Here is a 14433-nt window from a genome sequence, read left to right as displayed (position 1 = left end):
TAACTTCCTTTTAAAAGGCCTCATGTGCTTGAGCCGCCCCTGGTTAGGACCCGAGGCCTTGGGTGTTTTTTGGCAGTATTGCATGAAAATTAAAACTATAAGGATTCTTAAATTGATTTGAGTTATGATCACGTCCAAAGCACACCTCAAACGAGATATGAAATGGTCGTATGCAATAATAGAAACCCAACTAAGAGTCGGGGTCGAATCCATAGGGAGTTAGGATGGAAGTTAGGGGTATATATTTCAAATGAGCAATTGAATTATCTAGATTATACTTCCACAACAAGGATTTTGTTTTCTATTTCTAATGTTAATTTAATGGTTGCAAAATAAAGAAAGAATACTAGAGATAACTGTTTTTAAGGTTTTTCGAAATGAATAAAAAGCCTAGGGTTGTGACCACGACCTCGTTGTTTGCCTAATGGGATAAAGACTTTAATGCTTGTTTTGTTGATTGGGGTGTATTATAGCTCTCAACTCTAAATTACCCACTAAATACCTCTCGGTCAGAGAGTGATTTTGCCAAATTTGGCTTTCTCAAGACCAAATGGGTATCACTCAAAACAGTTGATAAGAGCTCAAGTCGGGTTATTACTATCTCTTGGTTGAACCCTTTAATTGGGTTAATCAATCTCTCAATTGTGGTTGAACCCTTAAGTTGTGGCATGTCCCCATGACACACAATTAAAAATTATAAGGTAAAGGAAACTTCCCTGAATTTTCAGTCGGGGCCTGAGTCGAAATCGGGCTCCATTCCACGCGCCCGAACTAGTGCACACATCCACGCAGACAACTTCTTCTCAGCCTTCTTGGGGTATACCCCACACTTATCTTTCTCAATCACTGGAGCCTTCTCTTTTGAACTCAACACTTGCAATTGGCTTCTCCTTTTTCACTCCAGTTGCTACATTCATCTCAAAAGTCATAGTTTTCTCACCCACTCTAAGCATGAGTTTTCTATCATGTATATCAAGTATAGCTCTATCTGTTGGTAAAAATGATCTTCCTAGGATGAGGGGGACCTATTTGTTCTCCTCCATATTCACCACTATGAAATCTACAGGAAATACAAACTTATCCACCCGTACCAAAACATCTTCTACTATCCTCTCGGGTTTTATAGTCGTTTGGTCTGCCAACTGCAAAGATATTGGCACCGACCTTATCTCTCAAATCTCCTTCTCCAGTATCCTGTAAATAGACAATGGCATTAGATTAATTGAGGCACCAGAGTCACATAAAGATTTATCAAAGTTAAGAGTGCATAAAGATCAAGGTATCGTAAAACTCCCTGGATCTCCACACTTTTGTGAGAGTTTGTTTTGCAATATTGCACTGCAATGCTCTGTAAGTTTTACCACTGAGGTCTCTTCTATATTCCTCTTCTTTGTAAGGATCTCCTTGAAGAACTTTACATAAGCTGGCATTTGTGAGAGAACTTTTGTGAATAGCAAATTTACATTAACCTGTCGCAGCATATCTAGAAATCTCTCAAACTGTTTATCTAGATTTTCTCTATAGAGCTTTTGGAGAAAAGGTAAAGCAGGCATGTGCTTACTCTCTTCATTGGATTCCTCCCTTCTTGAAGTTTCATCCTTTTTATTTTTCTCAACTCCCTTCTTGCTTTTCTTCTTCTCAGTCTTTTTATCATCATCTTCAATTTTTAGCTCATACCCACTTTCTTTTATAGGCACAACTTCTTTGTGAATTGGAGTGGGATCTTTCAACACTTGTCCGCTTCTCAAGGTCACATCATTTACCGTTTCTTTGGGATTCTTTTCAGTATCAGCTGGCAGAGTTCTCTCGGATAATATAGTTATAATTTGTCCCACTTGTCTCTCCAAACATCGCAAACCAGTACCATGTTCTTTAATAGCTGCACCATGAGCATCTAATCTTTCATCTGTCTTGACAATGAATGACTTCATCAGATCTTCTAACCTAGACTGAATTTGCTGTTGAGGCTGAAACTGCGGCCTCTGCTGATTCACGAAACCAGGAGCTCCTTGAAATCTGGAGTTATTTTGTTTCCATGAATTTGATGTACCCCCAGGTGAACTCTATGAAAAATCAGGATGCTTCTGACCCATTGCATTGAAGTTCTAATTACCAATAATATTAACTTCCTCGATCGAGGCTTGACACTCATGAGTAGGGTGTCCTCTTCCACATATGTCACATGCTGCATGAGGCTCATTATGTATTGAAGCTAAGGTTAGCTTCCTTATTTCCTTTGCCATGGCATTAAGTTGTACCTGCACCGATGTGTTAGTATCAACCTGGTGAACTCCAGTTATTCTTCTTCTTTCAGCAACTTCAGGCGGCCATTGATTTGCATCTTCAGGCAACTCATTTAGAATAGTGACTATCTCCTCTGGAGTCTTCTTCATCAATGGACCTCCAGTTGCATTGCTCAATGTTCTACGTGAAGTTGGTGTCAATCCATCCCAAAAATCCTGGAGTTGCATCCAGAGTTCTATTCCACTATGTTGACACTTTCTGACTATCTCCTTAAGTCTCTCCCAGAATTCAAACACAATTTCAGTCTCATTCTGGCAGAAGTTGTGGATTTCTCTTCTAAACTTGCCCGTTTTAGCTGAGGAGAAATATTTAGCAAGAAATTTTCTGGTCATATCCTCCCATGTTCTAATCGATCCCTGGGGCAAGCTTCGAAGCCAGTGTTTTGCATCATCTTTTAGTGTGAAGGGGAATGCCCTTAGATAATCTTGTGACACGCCATTATATTGAAAGGTGTTCATAATCTTCTCGAAGTCCATCAGATGATTGTTTAGATCTTCGTTCATCTTTCCTCTGAAGACACAACTATTTTGGAGGGTTTGGAGCAACCCTTGCTTCAACTCAAAATTATTGGCTGCAACTGAAGGTGGTCTCACACTAGATACACCTTGGTTGTAGACCGGTCTAGCATAATCACAAAGTGATCTCCCTTGGCTTGGGGCTATGTTTCCAAACTGGTCTGCACCCACGGGCTGATTCTGAGCCATTTTTCGAGCTCTCTCCTCTTCATACGCAATATGTGCATCTCTGAGTGCTGCTTCTTCAGTATCTATTGCAGCTTTCTCTCTGAGTTGGGATGCCTCTCTCGCAGCCAAATTAACATTATCATCATCTCCCGCCACCTTTTCTTTGGTTGAGGATTGCCCAACCGTTTCTATATTCTCAGAAAGATTTCTTTCCCTCCTCAACTGTCGTAAATGTCTCTCGATTTCTGGTTCGTTTGGTTGCAATTCCTTCCCAGAAGATCGAGTCATGCACCAATCTAACCTATAGCCCGCGCACAGTCAAAGAACACCCAAACATAAAAAGGGAAAAATAAAATAAAAAGAAAAAGAAAAATTCCTGAATTAGCACTACAAACTATTTCAAACACTATTAATTGCCAATCCCCGGCAACGGTGCCAAAATTTGACGAGCTCAAAACACACACCTAAATATGCTCGCTAGTCAAAGATAGTTTAGAAAATTATCGTATCCACAGGGATTGGAGTTAAACAATATTTTCGTAGTTTATAGCTTGGTTGCTATCCAATATGATCAACAGTTGAGAATTATGTGATTAAAAACTAAAATTAACTAAGAATCTAAAGCTAATTGACGATTGACAATCGAAACAAAAGTAAGCAAAGAAGATATCAATGGAAGAAAATAGGGATTGATTGGATAGGAGCAAGATAATTGTTTGGGATTTAATTCTCATTAGTTCACTTCTAATGTTCAAGTGAGTCTCTCGAATTCACTCAATTATTAGTTCAAACGTTTAGTAGAAACTCCTCTCTCGATTAAGTCTCAACCTCACAATATGAATCAATTTATGATCGGTGAAGATATGCACGAATTCGTAGTGGACTGATTTTTAGGAGAACCTCTTTCGATTATCCTCCTAACTAGGTCTAAACAATAATTCAACTAGCATCTTTCGATTACTAAGAAGAATCAATGAATTCAACCAACATGATGATGCAAAAACATCACAAGTTATGCCTCTCTCGATTACATGAACATGTGAATATAGATGCAATAATTAAATCACCCAAAATAATTCAATACATGAAAACTAGAGTTAATATCCACAAACAATCATCAAAACATCAAATCCATCAATCCCTAAAGAGAACTACTCCACAGATATGGAGTAATTCATCACAAATATAAAGAAAAGCATTAAATGATCCAAACTCTTGTCTTGAGTCAGGATTAAATGATGAATCCCTTGTGCTTTAGCTTCTCCACCTTATCTCTAACCTCCTTAGGTCTTAGATGTATCAAAAGTTCAGAAAATACCGTTTTTCAATGTATTTATACCAAGTAGGATCGGGCCTAGACCAAATTCCTTTTTCCTAGTCGAAATAGGAAAACTTGCAAACTTATTATTTTTCATGCGTCGCACTATGCGTAGCAGATTGCATAGCATTAGTGATATTTTTAGTAGATTATTTCTTCCTTGAATTTTGACGCCCAGAAGTGATCCTCGACCCCCGAACACGATTTCAGCCAATTCTTTTTGGCTTTTACTCATACTTCAAAACTCCAATTAGCTCCAATTAGTTCCATAACATCTACATAGCTCGAAATTACTCCTACAAGGCATAAAACACATAATTAGTACAAAATACTAGTAATTAATGCTCAAACTCAATTAAAGTGCAGTAATTTGGAATATAATAAGCGACTAAAATACAAGATTATAGCCTACCATCAAGACATCATCATAATTTGACTTCTTGACTGAGAATAGGACTCATTTATACCAGTGAAAAACTGCAGAAGTCTTTGAGATTCAAACTGTTGAGAATACTTCTTTGACTCAGGCATGGACAACATTGACTCAGGCATGGACAACATGGACAAGGCATGAGAGCATCAAACTCATCCGAAAGATCTTTCAACTTTGAGAAATAATCTGTTGTAGTCATAGTCCCTTGAGTTAGAGTGCGCATTTCTCTGTGAAGGAATAATATTCTAGAATCATTCACTTTGTCAAATCTCTCCTTTAGATTCCCAAACTTTATGAGCACTAGATGCATATAGTACACTATTGAGCAGTCCTGGTCTTACAACTTTCATGATCCAAGATAAGGCAACTACATTCACCTTTTCCCACAAATCATGAAGTTTCAGTTTGAATTTAGATTTAGGGAATCTACCATAAAAAAAAATGTAATTTGCTCTTGCCTAAAAAAATAATTCTCATAGCACGACTCCACAAGGCATAGTTATTAGATCCAATCAATTGAATAGAGACTAGAGAACTACCTGGTGTGTCTGTAGGTTGTAGATACAATGGAAGATTATGATCAATCGAGGGAAAAACCTGTGTAGCTGAAGCATAATTGCCATTAGCTGATAGTGTAGCAATTGTGAATGGAATCATATTATTTTCTTCACTCCAATCGCCATTGTTGACGGCAACTTCTAGAATCACAAACCCAAGCTTCGATTGAGATTACTCTAAGACAATTCAGCATTCAGTTGCAGAATTGAAGCAATTCAGAAGTAGAGAAGTAAATCGCGAGTCAATTTAGACAAATATTGATGGCTATGATACCATGTTAGCTTCCATGGATGCAGAAGTTGGAGCAAAGAGCGCAGGGAACATTTAGCTTGAAGAAGAAGAACTGTTTTATTGATGTTGAAAATGAACTGCACCTCTTTCTATTTTGTACAAAAATATTTGTATACATTTAACAACCTCAGTTAACTAGCTACACTAGTTAGTTTTACAATAAGACTTAATCATGGTTTCTTATCAGCTTGTTGTTCTAGCCACACTTCAACCATTTCATGCTCCCAAGTCCCAATTCTCTCCTTTATGCTCTTGCCAAAGTAATGTCTTGAGTGTTTGTTCTAATTAAGATTCTCCCATAATGTCTTTAGTGTTTGTTCTAATTAAGATTCTCCCACTAATTGGAAAACCTTTGAATTCCAAGATTTGAGACCTCCCAAGTCCCACATGCCCACGTTCGCGTTAGCAGAAATAAATCTGGTAGTTTGTCGTTAACGGCATATCAATCACTTTTATACAACAAAAAAATCAAAAAAATATACATGCAGGTAATACACTAGCATAGCAAAAAGTTCGTTATTATACCCGGAAATCACGGTTACGGAAAAAAAAGGTGGCATAGCTTTGTTAATCACAGAATTCTTGCCAATTCTTTATATAGATTCATCCAAGAATTACAAAATCTTTCAAAGCAATGAGAATCAAAATGAAATCTGAGTTGCATTGTAGGGAAACCTCAACCTCAATTGGACCATATTATGTTCATGTTTCTGCCCAATAGAGAAATTTAAAAATAGAGACATGTACATGATTTCCAAAATGCATACTTTGGCTAGAGGATACCCCAAAGTGGGTTCTTTGGGTTCAATTAAGGGTGAATGACACAGTTACTCACACAAAAAAAACTATTTACCCTTACCTACCTATTTATTTTTCTACTTATCAAACTAATTACATTTCCTACTCATAGTAGTTTTTGTGGGGAATTTTCTCTTTTTTCTCCAATTCTTTTTTGTTTCTATGCTTCTTTTCTTTTTTCCTTTTTTCTTTCTTTTCTCCTTTTCTTTTTTCTCGTTTTCTTCTTATTTTTTCTCTTTTATTCATTTATTTTTGTCCAAATCGTATTATTGTTATTTTTACCATAACTTATTTCACACTCAAATTTGACTCCCTCTTAATTTTTTTCTTTATTTCTTGTTCCTTTTCTAAATCCACGTGATTGCCATGCAAACCTTGATCTTCTCCCCTACAAATATCAATACACACTCTACCATTAGCAGTAATACAACCAGTTATGGAGCAAGAAAACATAATCTACGGCCATCAAATCTCCATATATACTAGTTAGAATACAAATGATAATAAAATATTTAAAAATGCAATAAAAATATAAGTAGCAAAAAAGACTTCTAGTACCATATGATACCAATATGATATACATATATACCAATAGAGTATATGATTGCTCTAGAATATTGCTACAACTATCTGCGACTATACTACAGTACCAAAACATTAAAGGATGCAATAAAAGTGTGAGAAAATTATATGCTCACATTGCAAGCTAAATATTCGCAAAGCAACTTGCTCATTGCGTATACTAACAGGGTATATAGTTGTATGGGGTCGTTCCAACAATTGCCTATAACTATAAAAAATTATTACATAATCTATGTCCATCGGCACAAAATAATTCCAGCACTGCAAATCATGTTCATATAAATAATTTCAGAATAGAATTCACTTAAAATATAGCTAAAACAACCAAAAAATATTCAAACTACCATATGATACCAATATGGCATATAACTATACCAACATGGTATACAATTTTACTTGTTAATTCTCGGCAACTATATGACTATACTACTATTACATAACACACATGCATATAGAGAAAAATAAAAAATAGTGTACCACATATTAATATAATAAAGTATTTCAAGGTATTGTATTATACTATATTACTATTATTAAAAGAAAATCAAATAGTGTACCAATTAAATGCAGCTAATACAACCAAAAAAGGATTCAACTAGCATATGATACCAATATAGTATATAGCTATACTAATAGGTATATAGTTGTACGGGGTCGTTCCAACAACTGCATATAACTATAAAAGCTATTACATAATATACAAAATCTATGTCCATAGGTACAAGAAAATCCAACACGGCAAAACATGATCATATAAACCATTTCAGAATAGAATTCACTTAAAAATGCAGCCAAAACAAACAAAACTTATTCCAACTACCATATGATACCAATAGGGTATACAGTTCTACCAATTAATTTCAGGCAATTATATATGACTATACTACTATTACATAATACACATGCATAAAGAGAAAAATCAAAAAATAGTGTACCACATATTAATATAAACTTGTATATACCAAACTGGTATATATGTATACCATTTTGGTATATAGTACAAATTCGTCTCATTTGCTAGTTCAACTTAATTTCAACCAAAATTTCACTAACTCTACTGCAAAATCTTCATCAAATTGTCCCAAGTTTTAACGACAACCCGTAATCAAAATTTCAAACAAACCTCAAGCAAATCATATCAGAACAACTACAAACTCATTATATGAGTTTCAAGTTTCATAGTCCTTCAATAATGAATTTGATTTTTTCTAATAATAGATCTTCAAATATCAACTTTACCCAAATCTTCCAAACAACTCTCTAAACAAACCTCAATCAAAACTGAATCAAATATTAACAAATTATCGAAAACCCATTTGTGCTCTTCAAGTTTTCTCAAACCCCAATAACATTGTTTTGAGCTCTCTTCTTTTATATCTTCTTAAATCAGTATGTAACTTTAGCTTTTGAATTTTCAGATTACAACTTTTAGATCTATTCAGATAATAAATTAATTAATCCAAAAAATTATAGCAAATAGCAGCAACAAAGAAAAGGAGAAGTTGATAAAACAAGCGGCTTTTAGAGTAATGGAAGAAACAACACGTAGAAGAACAAAGTTTCATCTAACTTAATAATGCTAACCCGAGTTAAATTAGTAGAATCTCCTTTTCTCATGTGACATCTTTAGCACATTGGCAAGTAGTTTGAAGTTCAGATTAGAAGGAACAAACAAGAGGTTTCATAGATGGTCGGGTAATTATTTTTAGGAAAATGGGTATAAATGGAAATAACTTTACAATGGGTAGGAAACGGGTAATAATTTTGGTTTTTTTGGGCATTTAGCACAGTTTTCTCTTCAATTAAACCCATTGCTTCCCTTTAGAGCTATATATGTATAAATACACACCACACAAAAAAAAAAAAAAAAAAAAGGAGATGTATATGGTATATACTGTATACTTACATATAATAAGATTACTTTCATGTCGAACCAATGGTGTACCTAAGATTTTTAATCATGTGTGCTCAACATCTTCTTAATCTGGAGATGCTACTGAGATGGATTGCTCAGGCAATCTGTTTATGCAGTACTAGTTTCATGTATAAATAAATAGTGTTGGGCTCCAAAAACAATGGCACTGAGCATCCAACACCGCGATGTAGGTCCGCCATTGTTCTAAATCCACAGACTTTAGATCCTCAACTCGCCTCTGATCTTGACATCTTCAAGAAGTAGATTATCCGGACAGTTCACTTCCAAAATGCAGCAACATACATCAGGAAGGAAAACAAATCTAACCATTCAGTACCATCTAATGTTCTGCAAGATAATCTGAATCCAAAAATAGCTTAAGATAGAACGGTTAGGGTACCTGATATGGAGGCTCACTAATGCTGAGAGCAGAGATTTCAAGAATATCAAGACGCATGGCATGTAAAGCAGCCACTCAAAGAACCTAGTTGACGAGTCCGATGGAAAGACAGGGCTGTTTGAGAAGATTTTGTAACTTCATTTGCCTGGTTAGCGGACATTGAGCTTCTCATTTCTTGGGCCTTTCTCTGTGCTGATTTAAATTTGTTCATAATTTTATCCATGGATGATGATCTCTTTTTCTCCAGTTTCATCTGCATTACATTTGAGAGTTAGTATTTTTTCTTATAAGATCAGTTGAGAGTTAGTACTAAGTTTAATTGCAAATAGAAATCCTTTTTTCTATTATTGGTGCAACTGCAAGCCCTTTTCATCCTTCTCTCATTGGTATTCCACCAAAATTTAAACCACATCGTTCCCCCATTCTACATGTACTTAAGGATACACCCCATTATGTGTAGTAGCATCTACAGAGAGACACATTTCCTGATGGTTATAGCGCATTCTTATCCAAATACATAATAACGAAACTTTTTCATTGTACGGTTTCTTTTGACGACTTAATCTTATTGGGGAGAAAGGGGAGAGAAGAGTTTGTTGTAGTTAGGCATTCATTTTTGGAAAATTTGGGATCTAACTTAAAGCAATCCAACTCCAAATGTTGGCTGCATATGCCATAGAAAATTTGGTCTTACTTTCCAAATCTTCAAGCAAAAAAAGCATGTAATGTTATTAGTTCCTTACATATTTAAATCATTTAAAGAATCCATTGCTCATCTATTAACTTATACGTCCATCTACAATGACAAAAGACTAAAGATGAAAGAACATTTAAGATAAAAGAACACATCACAGTTAAGAGGGCAGCATTGCTGCCACCAGTATCAATGACCAAAAACCTTCATTACTATACTAGCCTAGTTCTCTAGGCCAGCCAATGGTAAAAGGCTGCTTCACTTTTTTGAAACAATACTTTTCTCACAATAGGAAGCGCAGGTTTCAAAAATTTATCACACAATAGGAAGCGTAGGTTTCACAATGTATGGTTTAACAGTTCAACTTAGGTTGTCTTTCCTTAACTTCTCAAACACAGATGTTATTAATATACTAAATGGACACCGTAGAGTTGAAGAATTGTGAATGCAGTAACCAATGTAAGAAAATTCCCAAATATAAAAATGCATCATGGAGGTATGCAATTAAGACCAACCTCTAGTTTCCTTATTGCTGCCTCTGCTTTTGCCTTTTGCAGGTTCTCCCATGCAGTAATTCTGGCTTCTTCCCTCCTAATCCTGGATTATATTTACAGGAGAGAATAATTAGCAAGAATACATACAGATATAGGGAAAGAGATTAAAAACATGAATGTGTTCTGGTCTTTGGAGAACGGCCAGCTTTATGATATTCTTGATAAACACCACTTATTGACGGATCAGATAGACTGAATTCCAGTGTATGCAAATATTTAAACAAGTAATTTGATAAACTAACATAAACAAGGCATCTAATTGGCAGCTAGGAGATAGACCTTCTATAAAACTAGATTCTCATAATATCTAGTTGAGAGAAGGAGAATTTTAGAGTAGCAGTAAAGTTATCTCCGTGTGACCTATAGGACACGGGTTCGAGCCGTGGAATCAGATGATGACGCTTGCGTCACGGTAAGCTGCCAACATCACACCACTTGGGGTGCGACCCTTCCCCGACCCTGCGTGAATGCGGGATTCTTCATGCACCGGGCTGCCCTTTTCTTTATAATATTTAGTTGAGAAGGAACTACATATTTATCTCTTCATATTTTTGAATAGTATTTTCTACATAAGAGTTACAGTTTTGAACTTTCTTTTTCAAGTTTACAAGAGAAATAGCGTCACTTACTTTGAAGCACTCTTTGTTGTGTTGGAAACATCCCAATGTGAAGAACGGATTTCCCTTCCTGGAGTCGGAGCTCCGCATTCATCAACTGGCACGTCTCTCACTTCTGCTTTGGAGGAAGTGACTCTCTGCAATTTTACAATTGGTAGAACAGAGGGAGTTGAGGGTGAGAAGGGCGACAGTCTCAATGGAGATGAAGGACTTTCCTCGGGGCTCATCTGCGTGGCCATATCCCTCCTTGAGATAATTCTAGACACTCCATTGGTTGCATCCTCAATATCATCACTGCTCTCGTCTAAACATAAAAATATAGTGACAGTGAAACACAATAAAAAGGGATTATCATTCTTTACGAGTTATTAAACTCACAGTTCTCAAGATAAAATTGATAAAGATGTGTGTAAACACCAGATGGAGGGAGAAAAACTGCAAACTAAAGAAAAGGAAATGCTAGTGGCATAACAAGTTTCGACATTTCTGGACCAAAACTTTTATGTTATAGTAAACCTGATCAAGTTAAACGACAGAATACTAGCTCCAGAGCAATTGGGTTATGCATTGTGGTTTTATGATTTACAGGCAAATGGTGTGGGGTATATAGTCTGGATTACACGATTGTTTGACTGATTAAGCTATATTTCTACCACATATTTTAGTAAGTGCTTCGGAGAATCAAGTCTACGGAAAGGAAGTTGATGTTGAGCTTGATGCAAGGTGCTAGGACATCTGGCACATTTGATCATTGAAGAGCACATTTTAACTTTCTAATGAGATTTAACAAGCACCAAACCAACCAAAATTGGTCAATTATACCTTGGGGAATCGACAGTGTTGACAGACTGAGAAGTTCAGAGCACCCATGTACACTGAGTGACCTTGCCATGCACGGCTCCACGAATGAAGGAAAGTTTCCACCACCTAAGTTGCCTCCAGAACGAAATGCCGAACTATCAGCAGCTATCACTCTACTTGAACGTGGAGAACTGGCTAGTAGATTCCCACCATTTCCTCCCTTAAAAACAGGCACTATTGGAGAATACAATGAATAGTAAGCAGGACCAAGAGGTCCACTTTTGGATTTAGGCCGCCTCTGTCGCTGCTGTAATGAACCCCTATCTCCTGACGCTGGGCTAAATATCCATCTCTCTGCATCTTCCCATTTGGAAGGTAATGTTCTTCCATTGTTATAAGGCAGCAATGCAGTATTCAGTTGCCTCCGATTAGCAGCTGAACGCAATGGCACATGCTCTGAGCTCCAGCCTTTCTGAATGTAATGCCTATAGTTTGGCGTCCCAGGGCTAGGAAACATACAAGTTCCAGATGCAGTAACAATTGTTTTCTTCATGACTCCAATTCGCGGAGAAGAGTGTGTTGCCTTAATTATAGCATTATTCAGATCTGGTTTTTGCCTATCTAATTTATTCTCGGCCTTAGACCTCCTGTCTTGACATTCTATTCAAATGAATTCACAAATGTACTTCTCGATCAAATCATCTGATATCAAAGAGCTAGACTAAACAAATACAGACTGAATTGCAATATTTCTTTCAAAAACCTTTATACTTGTGTATTACCTTTGAGAGCTTGTGAAAATGACTTTCTTGCTGAATCTAAGGTCAGATTTTTCTCCTCTCGAACTGGAAAACAGTGAATGTAAATGTAAATGTCTAATCTCTAATTCTTTCAAAGCTTTTGAAGGAAGCCAGCTGATACACAGGCAAGAGTTACCTTTTGTTTTTTCTTTCCTGCGAAGGTGACTATTCTTGTGTACCATGGCTTTGCTTAGATCTGGAGGTGGACCACCCAAAGCTTCATGAAATTCATACCCTGTCAAATGCTGGTACAGATCAAAGATTTCAATTTCTTGAAATTGGGCAAACTACATACCTTGAAGTAGTACAGTTAAACACCAATTACTATAAAAGAATCCAAAATCAATATCTTCACTCCTCATTTTTCAATGAAATATCAATTGATCAACTAAACCTCAATCCAAACTAGTTGCCCGGCTATATGAATCTTATAAATACGTCCTTATAAAAAAAGAATTCACCCTCTATAATCTGTTCCTCTCCATTCAGACCTAAATTGTCTTATCATTTTCTCAAGAAAGAATATAAGTACAATTTTTTAGTACTGCGTTATCTATGTTCTTATTCAATCTTTTTAATCTCTTTCAATCAACTAAATATCAAATTCATAAGCATATAAACAAAAACATAGAAGATAGATCAACATTTGCATGATTCAAATTTCAAACTCATAAAGAAACGTGCGATGAGATCTGAATAGGAAATTTATTGCTTTTGTTCAGGCGTAACATCTATATGATGAGTATCGTCAATGACATTGTTAATACAAAAAAGTAGAGAGAGCAATAAAAATGAAAAACTTGTTACATGAGAAAGCGGATGGTGAGATAGAGAAGTGAAGGAGCAGCGATCAAGGCTGGGAGAAGCAGAGGAGTCGGCGGTGAAAATGACAGAATCGGGGCTAACATCACGACCTCCAAATATCAAACTCAATCTCTGATCCTGAAACCTCAGCTCCGACATTTTCACTTCTTCTTCTTAATTCCGCATTACATTACATCATATATACAATTGTTTCTGACATGTACTCTACTCTACTCTACTTGTGTTTGTAAAGGTCGATGTCATATGACTGTATTTAACAAAAATGGAATCTTCAAGGAAAGGACAAAGCTTTCTGAAGTGGGAATGTGACTTCATCATCACGTTTTATGTTTTGTTCTCACTATTATAAAACAAAACGTCGGATTCTCTTCTCTCCATGCAAGAGACCTTTTCCCCATATTTTTAAAGTTTCTCTTTTGTGTGGGGTGCCCTCAGAGCATCTCCGACCCTCCCCATTTCTAAAAAATGTAGTCCTTTTTTGCCAAAATGTGACTCGAATCTTCCCCATTTCTGCCCCATAATGATGATGAATCAACTTCTCAATTACTATTCATCCTTGCTTTATTATTATTTTTATTATTTAACTCTTTTAATTTATCTCTTTATATATACTTAATTATATTTATATAATATTTTTATAATATTAATTTTATATCTTAACTTTGGCGTATAATTTTAATAAATTAATTTTCGTGCATTTATTATTTTTATGTAAAATTATAAGTTAATTTTATTATAAGTTATAATTGTACAAAAAATATATAATCATCTCAAAAAATTATATGTGATGAATGTGTAAAAAAGAAAAAAGATAGAATTTCTTTAATAGAAATAAGAAAATAAAATTTAAATAAAATATA

The 14433-nt window shown here is 35.6% G+C and overlaps 1 protein-coding gene across 2 annotated transcripts; it reads right to left on the bottom strand.

The window, feature by feature from the left end:
• Window positions 1-8655: 8655 nt before the first annotated feature.
• Window positions 8656-14016, bottom strand: LOC104099944 (uncharacterized). 2 transcript variants are annotated; one of them, XM_009607080.4, is made up of 8 exons: window positions 13556-14016; window positions 12885-12993; window positions 12731-12793; window positions 11970-12608; window positions 11160-11451; window positions 10492-10573; window positions 9283-9535; window positions 8656-9204 (listed from the first exon to the last, which is right to left on the bottom strand). In XM_009607080.4, exons 1-7 carry the CDS (start codon window positions 13709-13711, stop codon window positions 9329-9331), a joined length of 1548 nt encoding a protein of 515 aa, XP_009605375.1. In that variant the 5' UTR covers window positions 13712-14016; the 3' UTR covers window positions 8656-9204; window positions 9283-9328. The 2 variants fall into 2 exon arrangements, with proteins under 2 accessions (XP_009605375.1, XP_009605374.1); XM_009607079.4 differs by having other exon boundaries at window positions 8656-9163; window positions 13556-14014.
• Between the last annotated feature and the right edge of the window lie 417 nt (window positions 14017-14433).

The sequence above is a fragment of the Nicotiana tomentosiformis genome, chromosome 11 (assembly GCF_000390325.3).
Source record: "Nicotiana tomentosiformis chromosome 11, ASM39032v3, whole genome shotgun sequence".
Taxonomy (NCBI): Eukaryota; Viridiplantae; Streptophyta; class Magnoliopsida; order Solanales; family Solanaceae; genus Nicotiana; species Nicotiana tomentosiformis.
This window is presented reverse-complemented; position numbering and strand designations above follow the sequence as displayed.

Coding starts and splice junctions, on each gene's coding strand:
- LOC104099944 (XM_009607080.4), bottom strand. CDS start 13,711: ATGTCGGAGCTGAGGTTTCAGGATCAGAGATTGAGTTTGATATTTGGA. Junction 12,609..12,730: donor ATTTTCACAAGCTCTCAAAG/GTAATACACAAG, acceptor TCATTTGAATAG/AATGTCAAGACAGGAGGTCT. Junction 11,452..11,969: donor AACACTGTCGATTCCCCAAG/GTATAATTGACC, acceptor TTTTATGTTTAG/ACGAGAGCAGTGATGATATT.